This window comes from Bos grunniens, chromosome 13 (assembly GCF_055505025.1).
Source record: "Bos grunniens cultivar Pamir isolate PY7600 chromosome 13, Bosgru_T2T1.0, whole genome shotgun sequence".
NCBI lineage: Eukaryota > Metazoa > Chordata > Mammalia > Artiodactyla > Bovidae > Bos > Bos grunniens.
Genome location: NC_141177.1, coordinates 77,513,026 through 77,531,035, shown reverse-complemented (window position 1 = coordinate 77,531,035; position 18,010 = coordinate 77,513,026). Strand labels below are relative to the sequence as shown.

The 18,010-nt window shown below is 43.5% G+C and overlaps 1 protein-coding gene across 2 annotated transcripts in view; it reads left to right on the top strand.

The window, feature by feature from the left end:
- The first annotated feature begins 543 nt into the window (after positions 1–543).
- Positions 544–18,010, top strand: part of ISM1 (isthmin 1) — a 98,862-nt gene continuing 81,395 nt past the window's right edge. Inside the window, exon 1 of one of the 2 annotated variants that reach the window (XM_086331237.1) lies at positions 544–1,500. Coding sequence is in view for 1 of the 2 variants with exons in the window: in XM_086331235.1 (XP_086187361.1) it covers positions 2,094–2,231 (138 nt within the window). In the remaining variant the exon portion in view is untranslated. Of the gene's footprint in view, positions 1,501–1,895; positions 2,232–18,010 lie in introns of those variants that run through there. The other variant, XM_086331235.1, reaches the window with a different exon arrangement.

Genomic DNA, 18,010 nt, shown 5'->3' with positions numbered 1-18,010 from the left:
ACAGAGGAGCCTGGCAGACTACAATCCACGGAGTTCCAAAAGAATCGGACACGACTTAGCGACTAAACAACCAAATACTACACTTTAACCACCGCTATTCAAATACTGTAAAAGGCCAGGGCGAACACTGCCCCCACCCCGACCCCCGTGAACTTTCGTAATGATAAAAGTGTTTTCGGTCTGAATTTGGTGAAGACTTGGCTGAGGTGCCTTGTATAAAGACAGGAACTCTCGGAAGGGAGTTGATTTAAGAATCTTACTTGAGTTTGTAAGGATGGGAGCGGGGGAAGGGGGCGTGTCGTAGAGAAAGGTTTGTTTGTTTAATTTCAGTCCCCAAGGGAGAATGGAGAGGCTCCATCGCCGGGACATTGGAATCCAGGATGCGAGGTGCGCTTGGAAATTGGGGAAATTTGGGAACGCCTAGGCTGAAGGTTCCGCTCGCGGGGAGAAAAGGACGGGGCGGGCACAGGGGAGGAGGCAAGGAGGGACCCGAGGGGAGGCGGTGGAGGCGGAGTATAAAAGGCCCGGCCAGCCCGGGCGCCCGCCACTCCGAGCCCCTTGGAGAAGGCGGGCGCCCGGGCAGGATGCGCGGCGCCGCTGCGGTGAGCTGAGCCCAGCCCCGGACTCGGCTCTCTCGTGCATCCGAGGCGAGGACCGCGCGCCCTCTGCTCGACCCTCGAGCCCTTCCACCGGCCGGCTGTCCCCTGCGAGGCATGAGCGGCGCGCGGGAGCCCGAGGTTTCAGCGCGGTCATGAGACGCTGGCCCAGGAGCGGCAACTGGGCGACGGCAGCCCCCAGGGCCCCTCCGGGCGCGGCGCCTCCGGGATGAGCCCCCCGACCCGCGCCGGCCTGAGCTGAGACTGGCCCCCACTGCCCCACCTCCGTCCTGCGCGCCCGAGCCGCGGGCACCTCACCCCTGCCGCTTCTTGCCGAGACACCTGCGCGCTGGACCAGACGGACGCCCGGCGAATCGGACTCGCCTCCCTTCCCAGGCTCTACCCACCGCCGCGGGCGCCTGAGCAACGGTGCTCTGTGAGCAGGCAGCCCACCGTCCGGGAGCGAGTGTCAAGACCTTTCTGGAACGACCCCGTCTCTTCCCCCTCGTACATACGCCAGCTGCAGGGAGGGGCGCACAGTCGCCGGCAGACACCTGGCTGGGCCGGTGCCCTCTCGGTTCTGCATCACCACAACTCCCAACTCCACTTGTCAATAAAAGTTTCCAACCTCGCCCAGGCACCCCCCACCACCCCAAAGCCCCGGGCCTCGGCGCGCGCGGGGCTCTGCCCTCGCCGGCCGCAGCGACCTCGGCAGCGGGGGCGCGCGCTCGGCGCAGCCCGGCAGGCGGACACGGACTCCGGAGGGGCTCGCGGGTCACCTCCAGTGACAGCCCCCGCGCACCCGGGGCCCCCGTCTGGAGCCGGCTCTCCCGAGGACTCGGCGGCGGGGCGGCGCGGCCCGCGGCCGGGAGGAGCGCGGGGAGGAGGGGAGGTGGCTCGTCGGGTGAGTGGCTACGGGCGGCAAGGGCGGGGGAGCCAAGCGTGGAGGTAACTGCGGGCCGCCGCTGAAGCCCTCCTCCTCCTCCTCCTCCTCCTCCTCCTTCTCCTCCTCCTCCTCCCGCTCCCCGCGCTCCTCTGGCGGCCGCTCCCGCTACAGCTGCGGCGCCGCGGCCACATCTGCGGCGCCCATGTGCGCTCGGGGGCTCGGCTGCGCCCGCCCCGCCGCCGCCCCCGCTGCCCGCTGCCCGCAGGGTGGGCCCCGGCCCGGCCCGGGCCCCGGGCGGCCCGCCGTCCCCGCCGCCGCCGCCGGGGAGCGCCGGGGTTCGCTCCGCCGCCGGCTTGGACGCCCCCGGCCCCGCCGTGGCTCCGCCGTGGTGCGGCGGCGGGGACGGCGGTGGCGGCTCCTGCTCCCCGGGCCTGGCGCGCCCCGCCGCAGCCAGCTCCAGTGCCGCAGGCTCGGGGAGCGGGGCCCCGGCGGGGGCCGAGGCGGGAGCCGCGCTGCCGGACTCCCGGGCTCCGACTCCTCCTCCCCCGCCGCCGCCGCCGCCGCCGCCGCCGCCCGCCGCGCCGGGTCCTAAAGCCGCACGCCTGCGGAGGATGGTGCGCCTGGCGGCCGAGCTGCTGCTGCTGCTGGGGTTGCTGCTGCTCACGCTGCACATCACGGTGCTGCGCGGTTCCGGAGCCGCCGACCGGCCGGACGCGGCCGCGGCCAACGCCAGCCGGACCCCGCTGCAGGTGAGTGCGCCGCCGGGCAGGGGCGCGCGTGGCGGCCGGGACCCGGGTGGCCGGGTGCTGACCTCGCACCTGAGAGATGCGGGGAGGCGGGTCCCCGCTCCACCAAAGAACAGATTGTTTGGGCAGTTGTTTGGCCGGGGCCACCCGTCTCCAGCCTGGACGGAGCGGGCTAAGTGCTTGGAGGCTGAACCATTTCGGAGGTCCGGGGGCACGCTCCTCCGGGTCTGTCCCCAGGTACCTGAGCGTGAGACGGGCGGAGGAGTGTGGAGCACGCATGTGTTGGCTTTGGGGTGCTTTCAGTCTTCGGTTGCCCTTCAGAGGCGAAGTGATGTTATTCTGAGAGGCGGGGGCGGGGGGAGGAGCGGGAGGAGACCTCAACTTAGGACAACCTCCAAACGAGGTCTGGGAGGAAGAACCCGGTTGAATCTGCCAACTCAGAAAACAGTGGCAAAGGTCAGGAAATAATTTCCCAGAAGAAAGTATCCCTGGTCGCCCACGTGGTCCCCGATCCAACCTTGCACCTTCCTAGCCTGCGGAGGGCGCGGAATCAAGCCACCTGTTGTACTTTGAGATGGCATTACCTGGGGCTTTAAAACTTGACAGCAAAAGACTTCTTACAGCGTTCTGCCCCTGTTGAAGGTCGCCTTAGGAATGGAATTCTGAGGGTCTGTGCAGCTCCAACGCAGTGGGGGGGGGGGGGGGGTCGCAACTAGGGAGGAGATAGCAGGCCTCAGACGCAGAATGGATTCTCCGGTTTCCAAATAAAGAGTTGCCTAGGTAGGGATTTTCTGCCGCTCCCTTGGAAAATACCTTTCCTTGGGTCTGTCAGAGGTGTTGACAACTGTCAACGTGGGGCATGGGTAAAGAAGTCAGCAGGGATTTTCCAAGGAGGCAGCAGGAATTCACTTCTAAAATCTCCTCCTCCAAGCAGCCCCTCTGAAAACTCTGTACTCTGTAATGTCCAGATAAGCAACATCCATTGTTGCCAAAGGGTTTTAAGATCATTGCCCTGTTGATTCTTCCCTCACATCTTTATGCAGTGTGTCACCTAAAAACCCTAGTGTAGAGAGATTCCCTTAAATACGTCCAGAGTGCTTTCCATGTGCTAGTTTTCAGTTCTTTGCAGAACTTAACTAATTTAATGATGTACTATATTGTTAATATCCCCCCTCCCCCCGCATAGATGCAAAAACCGAGGTACAGAGGTTAAGAAACTTGCAAAGTTTACACATCCCAAACTCGTGGTTTGTTACACCATGTTCTCTCTCTGGCAGGATGTTGTAGACTAAAGCAAGGTGATCTTTAGGCAGGAATGTAAAACCAGGAATGAAAAAGAATGCACCCCAGAGCCTAAAGTTCTTTTAACCTGGGGATATTTCTGAAAATGTCCTAATTTTGTGAGGTCCTCTCCTCTTCTCTGGTGGGCAAACAGGTTCAGTGAAAGCCTGACCCGATCTCTTTGGGGAAACTGAAGACACCCCCATTCCATAGATGGTGGTACACCCACCCACTGTAACACTGGGAACAATGCCTAATATCTTCAAGAATTCTGGAAGTCATATTCTATACATGATGCTTTCTTTCCTCATGGACTCATGAAAAGCTGTAAAAATGATGTTCTATGGAAAAGTAAATTTGGCAGATTTTTTTATGAGGTGTTTGCTATCATTAGAATAACCTAGGCTTGGCCTTTTCCGTTTGAATGTTAAAGTGATGAGAGAAGCAGCTGGTGGAAGTGGCCACTGCAAAGGGGAAGTGGATTAAATTCTCAAAAGAGCCCGGGGCTGAAGGACTATCCCAGCAGAGCAGAAGAAATGGGGGATTTAGAAAGAACAAGGCTCCTAGGAGTAGCTTGAGTCCCAAGTAGCTGGTAATCCATCAGCTTTCAGCTTATCTTGTTAATCATGTTTGGTTATTCTGTCCACTCAATTAACTTATTCAGACAGATTGATGAGTTTAACAGTTTAGTTCATAATTTTACTCTCTTTTGTACTTTGTTATTATAAAAGTTTTACATTCTTCCTGATTAAAGTTATTCCTTTGGCCCTCTGACTCTCAAAAGTATTACGATTCAACTGAAGAGAGTGTATTCTGCCAAGTGAGGAGGTCTGCAAAATACACTTATTAGTCTGTGGTTTTCAGGGTTCGGGATATGAATTCACTAGTAGCAGGTGTATTTGAAAACAAAACTGTGGGCACCATATTCTGTATGTTTACTGGTGATGTTTAACCCATCTTAAACTGCATTTAAACTTAAATGGCTGTGGGATAGCTTACGCTGCTAAAAATCATCCTTTGCAATCCAAAAGTTCATCAATCTTTATGTTACATTATTTTTATCTCTGCTTAAAATATTCTAAAATATGAGGTTGGAGTCAGAAAGACACAATGGTAGCTCTGTTTACCCAAACTGTAGTATATCGAGGAATATTGAGTCCCAGGGACAGGGGAGCCTGGTGGGCTGCCGTCTATGGGGTCACACAGAGTCGGACATGACTGAAGTGACTTAGCATAGTATTGATTATTTTTTAGCCTGGGGTATTTCAGTTGTTTTCAATGTTGTGTTAGTTTCTGCTATACAGTGAAGTAACTCAGCTATATGTACGCGTACATCCCCTCCTTTTTGGATTTCCCTCCTATTTAGTTCACCATAGCACACTGAGTAGAGTTCCCGTGCTGCACAGCAGGCTCTCATTAGTTATTTATTTTATACAGAGTAGTGGATATATGTCCATCTCAATCTCCCAGTTCATCCCTCCTCGCTTTTCCCCCTTGGTGTCCATGTATTTGTTGAAGGTCAAGTGTAGTATTTGTTCTTACCAGGTTAATATTTGGGAACATTTACAAGAGATGCACCTTTGTTAAAGAGCTGACATATCAAGGGCATCGAATAGAATAGAAGTAAGAATAACAATAGTAGCTAAGATCTGTCAAATGTCTTTTATGTGTCATGCACTATTCTTAGCACTTCTCATATGTTTTCTTTGTAAATCCTCACAAAAATCTCATGAGTTAGGCAATATTGTTATCCCTGTTTCAAATGAAAAAACTAAGGTTAGGTAACTTGGCCTGAGGTTGCAGAGCCAGAAGCTGCTTAATTTGTTGTTATCTTATGAGTATAAAAATCTTTGAAGAATATTTGTGTTCCAAGCTCTTGATAAAATTATGCTGGCTACAAAAGAAAGGGTAACAATTTACACTATCAAACACATCTTGACAGTGTTATTGTGTCAAATATGAACACATCTATCTGTCTGCATGATGTATACATACATACACACACACGTAAACATGACTAACCATGGGTGTTTTTTTTTTGGTATTTTCAACATGCTATGCTGTGCACAGAGTCGGACACGACTGAAGTGACTTAGCAGCAGCAGCAGCAGCATGCTGTGCTAAATCACTTCAGTCATGTCCAACTCTTTGCAACCCCATGGACTTTAACCCACCAGGCTCTTCTGTCCATGGGATTCTCCAGGCAAAAATACTGCAGTGGGTTGCCATGCCCACCTCCAGAGTTTCAACATACTAGGAGATAAATTTTTGACTTTGTAAACTGTCTCTATACCGTTAGGTATACTGTTATGAGGCAGTAATATAATGCTGTTTCTATTGGTTATGTGGTTCATAATAATAATAAATAAGAATGTTAGTCTTTATACTGTTTTCAGTATTTTAACATATAAGAAATTTTACAGTTGTCTGTAACAGCTATATAAAAATGCATAGAAAAATCAATTTTTTCACCTTTAAATGAAACCTTATCTCTTCTTGTCTCATGTTGATCAGATACTCAGATTAGCTCTTTCATATGTCTTTAATTGATAAATGGTAATAAAACAATTATATATAATCAAAAGCATCCTGGAAGACAGAATATCCCACAATAGACCCACAGGCAATGACAATAATAACTGTATCCCTTTAACATATGTTAGTCACTCAGTCCACTCCAATATTCTTGCCTAGAGAATCCTGTGGACAGAGGAGCCTGGAGGGCTGCTGTCCATAGGGTCGCACAGAGTCGGACACAACTGAAGTGACTTACATTGGAGAAGGAAATGGCAACCCACTCCAGTATTCTTGTTGGGAGAATCCCAGGGACAGAGTAGCCTGGTGGGCTGCCATCTATGGGGTCCCACAGAGTCGGAAACGACTGAAGTGACTTAGCAGCAGCAGCAGCAGCAGTCACTCAGTCATGTGTGACTGAGTCATGACTCTTTGCAACCATATCGACTAGAGCCCACCAGGCTCCTCTGTCTATGGAATTCTCCAGGCAGAATACTGGAGTGGGTAACCATTCCCTTTTCCAGAAGATCTTCCTGACCCAGGGATCAAACCCAGGTCTCCCTCATTGCAGGCAGATTCTTTACCATCTGAACCAGCAGGGAAATTCAAATGAGTGCTTCTCTACTAAAGCTCAGGTTCAGAATCATGAATTTTTATAGATTTTATATAGTAAAGCTAGAATTCATTCAAATAATGTGACTTAAGAAAGTATTTGAAATCATCAAACTATTTTTGCAATAACATTAAAGCAAGCCAAACTCTGAAATGTAACTGTTTTTGTTCTCTAACTCCTAACCCCCATCATCCATCTACTTGCCTTCAATAAAACTATTTAGTATCTTGTACTCACTGCTTCAGTCAAGAGTTGATCTGAGCTATGAATAGCAGTAAAAGCAAAAGCAACATTTATTTGTACTTAATGCTACTGAGTTTCTTTACAATGACCCTATGAGATAGATAGTATATATACCCTCATTTCACAGATGAGGAAATTGGACCCACAGAGATTTGAGTAACTTACCCAAGGTCATACAACCATGATGGGCAGGGCCAGGATTCAGACCCAGGCAGGCTGGAGTTCTTGTTCCAGTCCCTGACAAGACTCCTCCAGCTCTGAGTCAAGTCAACAACCTTTGTGTTTCTTATTTTGTGACTTGCCTTGCCCATTTTCCAGGTAGACTGTGTTCTCTTATCTCAGGAATTCTTTTTAAATTATGGCTAACTGGCTCTGCTGTCCCTGGGATTCTCCAGGCAAGAACTCTAGAGTGGGTTGCCATTTCCTTCTCCAATGCATGAAAGTGAAAAGTGAAAGTGAAGTCGGTCAGTCGTGTCCGACTCTTAGCGACCCTGTGGACTGCAGCCTACCAGGCTCCTCTGTCCATGGGATTTCCCAGGCAAGAGTACTGGAGTGGGTTTCCATTGCCTTCTCCAACTTAACTATTACTACATAATAAATCATCCCAAAACACAGTAGCTTAAAACAACCACATTTTATTTGCTCATGAGTTCATGTCAGCAATTTGCCCTGGGCTCTGCTGGGTGGTTCTTCTGCTGCTCTTGCCTAGGCTTCTTCAACTGGCTATCGCCTTCTGTTGGCTTGACATGGGCTAGGTAGTCTAAGAGGACCTCAATAGTACATTTGATAGTGGTGTTTGCTGTCACCTATGAGAAATAGATTTAAGGGCCTAGATCTAATAGATAGAGTGCCTGATGAACTACAGAATGAGGTTCGTGACATTGTCCAGGAGACAGGGATCAAGACCATTCCCATAGAAAAGAAATGCAAAAAAGCAAAATGGCTGTCTGGGGAGGCCTTACAAATAGCTGTGAAAAGAAGAGAAGCGAAAAGCAAAGGAGAAAAGGAAAGATATAAACATCTGAATGCAGAGTTCCAAAGAATAGCAAGAAGAGATAAGAAAGCCTTCTTCAGCGATCAATGCAAAGAATAGAGGAAAACAACAGAATGGGAAAGACTAGGGATCTCTTCAAGAAAATCAGAGATACCAAAGGAACATTTCATGCAAAGATAAGCTCAATAAAAGACAGAAATGGTATGGACCTAACAGCGGCAGAAGATATTAAGAAGAGATGGCAAGAATACACAGAAGAACTGTACAAAAAAGACCTTCATGACCCAGATAATCACGATGGTGTGATCACTGACCTAGAGCCAGACATCCTGGAATGTGAAGTCCAGTGGGCCTTAGAAAGCATCACTATGAACAAAGCTAGTGGAGGTGATGGAATTCCAGTTGACCTATTCCAAATCCTGAAAGATGATGCTGTGAAAGTGCTGCACTCAATATGCCAGCAAATTTGGAAAACTCAGCAGTGGCCACAGGACTGGAAAAGGTCAGTTTTCATTCCAATCCCAAAGAAAGGCAATGCCAAAGAATGCTCAAACTACTGCACAATTGCACTCATCTCACACGTTAGTAAAGTAATGCTCAAAATTCTCCAAGCCAGGCTTCAGCAATATGTGAACTGTGAACTTCCTGATGTTCAAGCTGGTTTTTAGAAAAGGCAGAGGAACCAGAGATCAAATTGCCAACATCTGCTGGATCATGGAAAAAGCAAGAGAGTTCCAGAAAAACATCTATTTCTGCTTTATTGACTATGCCAAAGCCTTTGACTGTGTGGATCACAATAAATTGTGGAAAATTCTTCAAGAGATGGGAATACCAGACCACCTGATCTGCCTCTTGAGAAATTTGTATGCAGGTCAGGAAGCAACAGTTAGAACTGGACATGGAACAACAGACTGGTTCCAAATAGGAAAAGGAGTTCGTCAAGGCTGTATATTGTCACCCTGTTTATTTAACTTCTATGCAGAGTACATCATGAGAAACGCTGGACTGGAAGAAACACAAGCTGGAATCAAGATTGCCGGGAGAAAATCAGTAACCTCAGATATGCAGATGACACCACTCTTATGGCAGAAAGTGAAGAGGAACTCAAAAGCCTCTTGATGAAAGTGAAAGTGGAGAGTGAAAAAGTTGGCTTAAAGCTCAACATTCAGAAAACGAAGATCATGGCATCCGGTCCCACCACTTCATGGGAAATAGATGGGGAAAGAGTGGAAACAGTGTCAGACTTTATATTTCTGGGCTCCAAAATCACTACAGGTGGTGACTGCAGCCATGAAATTAAAAGACGCTTACTCCTTGGAAGGAAAGTTATGACCAACCTAGATAGCATATTCAAAAGCAGAGACATTACTTTGCCAACAAAGGTTCGTCTAGTCAAGGCTATGGTTTTTCCTGTGGTCATGTATGGATGTGAGAGTTGGACTGTGAAGAAGGCTGAGCGCCGAAGAATTGATGCTTTTGACTTGTGGTGTTGGAGAAGACTCTTGAGAGTCCCTTGGACTGCAAGGAGATCCAACCAGTCCATTCTGAAGGAGATCAGCCCTGGGATTTCTTTGGAAGGAATGATGCTAAAGCTGAAACTCTGGTACTTTGGCCACCTCATGCGAAGAGTTGACTCATTGGAAAAGACTCTGATGCTGGGAGAGATTGGGGGCAGGAGGAGAAGGGGATGACAGAGGATGAGATGGCTGGATGGCATCACTGACTTGATGGACGTGAGTCTGAGTGAACTCCGGGAGTTGGTGATGGACAGGGAGGCCTGGCGTGCTGCGATTCATGGGGTCGCAGAGTTGGACACGACTCAGCGACTGATCTGATCTTATCTGATGCTCTTTCTTCATCCTCAAGGAAGTTATCCTGCATATCTTTACATGGTGGACTCAGAGCAGACAGAAAAGGCCGAAATTGCAAGGCCTCTTGATGAACTTATAGGAAAGTGAAAGTCATCAGTCATATCTGCCTCTTTGCGACCCCATAGACTATACATTCCATTGAACTCTCCAGGCCAGAATACTGGAGTGGGTAGCCTTTCCCTTCTCCACGGGATCTTCCCAGCCCAGGGATCAAACACAGGTCTCCCACACTGCAGGCAGATTCTTTACCAGCTGAGCCACAAGGGAAAGCCAAGAATACTGAAGTGGGTAGCCTATCCTTTCTCCAGCGGATCTTTCAGAACCAGGAATTGAACTGGGGTCTCCTGCATTGCAGGCAGATTCTTTACCAACTGAGCTATCAGGGAACACCAATCTAACTTCAGCCTCATTGTATTGATTAAACAAATCACTGAATCAGCTTAGATTCTAAGGGACCAGAAATTGACTCCTCTTGATGGGAGGACCAGCAATGGAGCATGTGTTCAGGGATGGGAGGAGTCATTGTGGCTGTCTTTGCAAAATACTTACCATATTAACCTTTTAGGTCAGAGACTGCAAATGTTGAACCACTCTTGTATTCATCTTTTAACATTGTTTATGCTGCCTTTGGTCATGCAGAAACTTTTTATTCTAAGTGTAATCAACTCTGGATCATTTCTAACATGACTTTTAGTTTTCAAGCCTTACTCAAGAAAGAGTTCCTCAAATAAAGATTGTCAAATATTGAAACATATTTTATTCTAATGTTTTTTAGTGTTTTTGTTTTTCTTGTTTAGAACTACAACTTACTTTGAAGTTATTTGTGGGTTTAAGATAAAGATAAAACTTTGATTTTTGTTGAAGTGAATAGCCACTTGTCCTATCATATTTGTTAAATATTTTGTTCTATATTTGTTAATACAAAATACCATTTTTAACATATACTAAAATTTTCACATATACATTACTGGGATATACATATATATATATATATAAATACATATGTAAGAAACAAATGTATATACATATACAAAAAACAAATGTTTCTTGACATTCATTTTTCTATTAATGTTTTATACCGTATAACACTATAGTTTTATTTCATGTAGTTTCATAGTATGTTTTAATAGGGAAAATATACTTTTATTAAAATTGTTTACTTAGAAATTCTTATGAAATGTCTATTTTCAAACAGATTTAAGAGTTATTTTGTTTAAAAACTCATTGAGCTTTTACTGAGAATTGCTATATATATTTTGGGGAGGATAAATTGACAAGAATTGAAAATTTTATAATATTATCCTCTGTCTCAGGACATGGTTTAGGTATCTCTGTTTCTTGAGTGAAGCTTCATAGCTTTCTTCATCTTTCTTTTCACATTTCTTTTGACAAGCTGTTTTCAAAGTTTGGCTGCTATTGTGAATTTTTCATTTTATTTCCTGTTATGTTCTCCAATTCATTAGTTTTAGAATCTAGGAAAGCTATACTTAGCAATATGCACTTACAGTTTTCTTGGTGTGTGCATGAGAGCTAGCAATATCCATTTCTGTAGTAATATCATTGTGGTTTCATGGTGTGCGTTAGAAACCCTTTTTTGTTCACTTTAGCACTTTAAATATTAAGAATTATCTATTTCTTATAAGATTGTTAGAATTCACTCATTGTTAGCCCTCTTGGGTTTGGCACCTCTTCGACTGAGATCACTGATTAATGTTCCATGTTATTCCCTGGTCAACAGCCTATTCAGATACTATAACTTTTCTCTAGTCATTTTTGATCATTTATACTTTCTCAAACATCATATGTTTTATTGGATTTTTAATCTATCAGTATAAAGTTTTATATAATGCATGCATATTTTGCAAATATTTCATGACTACACTTTATGATATACAGTTCTTTATGATATACAGTCTTAAATCTCTTTATAAGACCTATCAAGTCAAGGTGGTTAATTATACTGTGAAAACCCTTCATCTTGATTTACTTATTATTTACTTAATCTGCTTATTCCTCAAAGAATTCAATTACATTCTGACCCTACCACTGTGCGTTTTTCTGTTCTCCTTATCATCCATGAAGTTTTGCTTTACTTGTTTAGAATTCATGGTGTTAGGAGACAAAACGTCTTTTTTGGTGGGTTTTTGGGGGGGATAAGAGGGACCAGTCTAGTGGCTTTCAGGATCTTAGTTCTCCTACCAGACCAGGGATTGAACTCATGCCCTCCTCAGTGAAAGCAAGAGTCTTAACCACTGGACTACCAGGGAATTCCCTGGTGGTTATGTTTTTGTCAAGGTGAAATTCCTCATATATCTTTTTATTGACTTTTCAACATGTTTTGATAGTAATTTTGCATCTCTTGCTTATTTTTTTTCTCTTGCCATTCATTGGGTATCTTTTTCCAACCTTTATTTTCAGCCTTTCTCTCCCCTTTTTGTTTAAATATCTGTCTTATTAATAACCAATAGCCAGTTTTTCTTTTGTCATGTAATAGATCAATGAATGTAACCCACCTGTATTTATTGTGATTACCAGTAGATTTGAAGATATGTTTTCGGTTTTATTTGGTGTTTTCAAATTTTCTTCATTTTGCCTCCCACCTTCCAATTTATCTATGTGAACTTTGGCAAGAGAGTTGGCCTAGGTCTAAATGTCCTCATCTCTTAAATAGGTATACAAAAACTATTCCTTGTGTTGTAAGAATCAACACTGAATGCATGCGAGTGCTCTGTTAGAGCTTGGCACTTAAACGTTTAGTAAGTATTGAAATATTATTTACTTAGTTTATTATTCCTCAAGTTTGGAGAGGGTTTTATCTCTCCAATTCTTAACATTTTAGCAAATAGATTTGAAATCATACTTTTCTATCAATGTTGAGACTCAATGAGTATTTATAATATAACCTAAATTTTCCCTAGTGGCTCAGACAGTAAAGAATCTGCCTCCAATGCAGGAGACTCAGATTCAATCCCTGGATTGGAAAGATTCCTGGAGAAGGGAAAGGCAACCCACTGCAGTATTCTTGCCTGGAGAATTGCATGGAGAGAGGAGCCTGTTGGGCTACAGTCTAGGGGGTCACAAAGAGTCGGACATGAGTGACTTTCACTAAACTTTCCCAAAACAAGATTCTAACCTGCCATTTCTTTCTCTTATCTCTCTCAAATTTTAATCACATTATCTGAATATTTAGTGCTAGGTTATTCATTTTTCTTTCATTTCTAATATCTTCCTTCTTTCCTTCATTATTTTTCATTTTTGCTGTCTTAGGAATAATTTCTTAGCAGTAGTATAATTCTCCCAATCGTTCAGTTCAGTTCAGTTCAGTTGTTCAGTCATGTCCAACTCTTCACGACCCCATGAACCGCAGCACGCCAGGCCTCCCTGTCCATCACCAACTCCCGGAGTTCACTCAGACTCACGTCCATCGAGTCAGTGATGCCATCCAGCCATCTCATCCTCTGTCGTCCCCTTCTCCTTCTTCCCCCAATTCCTCCCAGCATCAGAGTCTTTTCCAATGAGTCAACTCTTCGCATGAGGTGGCCAAAGTACTGGAGTTTCAGCTTTAGCATCATTCCTTCCAAAGAAATCCCAGGGCTGATCTCCTTCAGAATGGACTGGTTGGATCTCCTTGCAGTCCAAGGGACTCTCAAGAGTCTTCTCCAACACCACAGTTCAAAAGCATCAATTCTTCGGCGCTCAGCCTTCTTCACAGTCCAACTCTCACATCCATACATGACCACAGGAAAAACTATAGTCTTGACTAGACGGACCTTTGTTGGCAAAGTAATGTCTCTGCTTTTGAATATGCTATCTAGGTTGGTCATAACTTTCCTTCCAAGGAGTAAGCATCTTTTAATTTCATGGCTGCAGTCACCATCTGCAGTGATTTTGGAGACCAAAAAAAATAAAGTCTGACACTGTTTCCCCATCTATTTCCCATGAAGTGATGGGAAAGGATGCCATGATCTTCGTTTTCTGAATGTTGAGCTTTAAGCCAACTTTTTCACTCTCCACTTCACTTTCATCAAGAGGCTTTTGAGTTCCTCTTCACTTTCTGCCATAAGGGTGGTGTCATCTGCATATCTGAGGTTATTGATATTTCTCCCGGCAATCTTGATTCCAGCTTGTGTTTCTTCCAGTCCAGCATTTCTCCTGACGTACTCTGCATATAAGTTAAATAAGCAGGGTGACAATATACAGCCTTGACGAACTCCTTTTCCTATTTGGAACCAGTCTGTTGTTCCATGTCCAGTTCTAACTGTTGCTTCCTGACTGGCATACAGATTTGTCAAGAGGCAGATCAGGTGGTCTGGTATTCCCATCTCTTGAAGAATTTTCCACAGTTTATTGTGATCCACACAGTCAAAGGCTTTGGCATAGTCAATAAAGCAGAAATAGATGCTTTTCTGGAACTCTCTTGCTTTTTTCATGATCCAGCAGATGTTGGCAATTTGATCTCTGGTTCCTCTGCCTTTTCTAAAACCAGCTTGAACATCAGGATCATTATTTAGACTTAACTATAAGATTTATTTTTTTTAATTTGTCTGCTGCTGCTGCTTCTGGAATCTCGTATCTTCATCTTTTATTTTGCTGGAATACATTCTCAAAAAGTTCTCTCAGAAAGGTTTTATCAAAAGATAAACTCTTAGGTGTTCCCCGGAGGTTTAGTAGTTAGGACTTAGCAATCTCACTACCTGGGCCCTGGGTTTAACCCCTGGTCAGGGAACTAAGATCCTGCAAGCTGTGTGGTGTGGCCAAAAGAAACAATGAAACAGATAAACTCTCAGATTCTAAAATTTTAAGTACATCTTTATGTGCTTCTCACACTTAAATGCTAATTTGGCTGTTAGTTTTTTTCTATCTTGTTTCCCCTCAGAATTTTGAAGATGTAATGCAAGTTTTTTTTTATAGCATCTCATGTTTCAGTGAAAAGTCTGATGCTTTTTCTTTGTAGGTGATTTTTTAAGTGGAAGCTTTTAGGGTTTTTCTCTTTGTTCATAATGCTCAGAAATTTCATTGGCTTGTGCTCAGAATTAGGGCCTTTGTTGTTAGTCCTCTTCAGCATGTGGTGGGTGCTTTCAATCTGAATCCTCAAGTTTCTCTTCAGCCTGAGAAAGTTGCTTATTTCCAATGTCCTTGTATTCATCTTCTGGAGCTCCTGGTAGACTTTGACACTAATGTTAGGATTTCAAAATCGAGCGGTCTTCCACATCTCTGATGTTTTTCTCTTTGCATTTTTCTAATGCAGTTCATGTCTTAGCCGAATCCTCCAGCTTTGGCAACCCTAGTGTAGCTCTTTCACTGTTTATCAGTTCCCTGCCCTTACCCTTTTCACCTAACTTCTGTAGCTTCTTCTCTTTTCTTCCCTTCTTTTCTCTTCCTTCCGTCCTCCCCTCCTCTGCTCCTTCGCTTTTTTCTCTCTCTACATATTTAAAACATTTTTAATGATGAATAATTTACATACAATAAGATGAATGCATCTTAAAGATTCAGTTCCATTTTTGACAATTATATATACCTATATAACCACTATCAAAATTAGATACAGAACATCTCCATCATCCCCAAAAGTCTTCGAGTGCACCTTTGTAGGCAATTTACACCCCCCCCCCATAAGCAACCAGTGTCTTACTCTTATCACCATGGATTAGTTTGCCTCTTTGAGATCTTCACGTAGATGGAATTGTATGGTGTGCATTTGTGTGTGTGTGCGTGTGTGTGTGTGTGTGTGTATTTGTGCCTGTGTATGTGTCTGGGTTTCTTTTGCTTAACATATTTTTTTTGGTATTCATTTTTGTTGCTGTGTACACCAGTAAGTTTCTCTTCTTTATTGTTAAGAGGTATTCCATTGTATAACTATGCCACAGTTTATTTATCCCTTTCCCCAATGATGGTCATTTGGGTTGTTTCCAATGGTTTGGATGCTTACTGTAAATAAGATCATATTAACTTTTTTGTACAAGCCGGGACATAGGTTTTCATTTCTTGTTAGTAAATACTTGCTAGTGAAACTGACACAGGCTCTATTCTTTGCGTTGCTCTGGGAATTCCTCTGAAGAAACGTGCTTCCTCTGGCAGTCTTTCTCTCACTTTCTCAACTCTGTAATGCTTCACTTTCAATTGGGTACCATCTGTTTCATATCTGCCAGAAATCATTCCTTCTTCTATAGACGTTCCCTCTCAGCTTTCCAATTCTGTTGGGAATTTATTCTTCTATTTCATCTTCTTTTTCAGTAGAATTTAGAGAAGGAAAATAAGTAAATGAAAATACCCAGTCTGCCACCTTGAATTGAAACACTGTAATTTTATTTTTCACTTCTTTTCCTGTATACAAACCAGAAGAAAGTTCTGTTATTTGTGCAGCCCCTTCATTCATTCTTTCCCAGCCATGGTCTAAAAGGCATTGATTTTGAGGCTCAGAAGTCATGAGAACTATCCATTCAATTAAGAAGAATCTATTATGTTTTTAAAGCCTCCAAAGGAAAGAATCCTGTTTGTACTTGCATAAGTACTTTATATATATATATACACACATATATACATATATATATATATGTAATTGAAGTATAATTGACTTACAATGTTTCAGATGCACAGCAAGGTGATTTGGTTATACAAATACACATATATCATTTTTGAAATTATTTTCCATCATAGATTATTACAAGATATTAACTGTAGTTCCCTGTGCTATACAGTAAATCTTTGTTGCTTGTTGTGTATCTATTTTTTAATTAGAAATCTAGCATTCTATTCACTCTAAGTCAAACAAGTGGAATCAAACTGTCATAATTTTTTAGCTAGGCAAAAATTCACGTTTTCAAAAATATATATATTATCCATATTTATATATGGATACAAAAACTTTTCTCCTACACTTGATAAAGTCCTGAGAAAGAACATCAAAAAAAAAAAGAAGAGATGGAGAAATTGGAGAACATAAATGAAATGGGAGCACTGAATTTGAAATAGAAATAGTGAAACAAACTAGCTAAACGATCATCATATAGTCCAGTTGTTTTTAACATGACTGCTCATTACAAACATATCTGGAGAAAAAAAAGCAATACCTGAGCATTTGTGTTTTTCAAAAAATTTCACGATAATTCTGATATGCATCTGGATTTTAAAAAGTGATTACAGGTTTTTTCTATTAGACTCTAGTTTTGGTGATACAGAGTTCTATTATTTTTCTGTTGACCAATCATGATACAGTGGTATAAAGTAAGTAATAGTTACATAATCACAATAATAAAAGATGTTTATCAGTTTTCACCATCAATAGCCAGACAAAAAATAAAAAATAATTACAATTGCAAGCCATAATGGAAACATGATTAACTTAACAGTATAAAGTAATCACTAACAATTTGGGAGAGTCAAGCAGAGTGACATGGTAAGTGGAAGTGCACACACACACACGTTTCCACCCACCCAGCCAGTCTATGTCTTTTGGTTGGTGCGTGTAATTCATTATACTTAAGGTAATGATTGATATATATGATCCTATTACTGTTTTCTTAATTGTTTTGGTCTTATTTTCTGTAGGTCTTTTCCTTTTTCTTGTGTTTCCTGCCTAGAGAAGTTCCTTTAGCATTTGTTGTAAAGCTGGTTTGGTGGTGCTGAATTCTCTTAACTTTTGCTTATCTGGGAAGCTTTTGATTTCTCCATCAAATCTGAAGCAGAGTCTTTCTGGGTAGAATGTTCTTGGTTGTAGGTTCTTCCCTTCCATCACTTTAAATATATCATGTCATTTCCCTCTGGTTTGTAGAGTTTCTGCTGAGAAATCAGCTGATAGCCTGACGGGAGTTTCCTTGTATACTGTCACTTTTCCCTTGTTGCTTTTACTATTTTATCTCTGTGTTTAATTTTTGTCAGTTTGATTACTATGTGTCTCAGTGTGTTCCTCCTTGGGCTTATCCTGCCTGGGACTCTCTGTGCTTCCTGAACTTGGTTGACTATATCCTTTCCCATATTTTGGAAGTTTTCAGCTATTATCTCTTCAAATATTTTCTCAGGCCCTTTTTCTCATTCTTCTCCTTCTGGGACCCCACTAATGCGAATGTTGGTGCCTTTAATGTTGTCCCAGAGGTCTCTTAGGCTGTCTTCACTGTTTCATTCTTTTTTCTGTATTTTGTTCTGTGGCAGTGATTTCCACCATTTTGTCCTCCAGGTCATTTATCTGTTCTTCTGCCTCAGTTTTTCTGCTATTGATTCCTACTAGTGTATTATTCATCTCTGTTTAGTTCTTCTAGGTCTTTGGTAA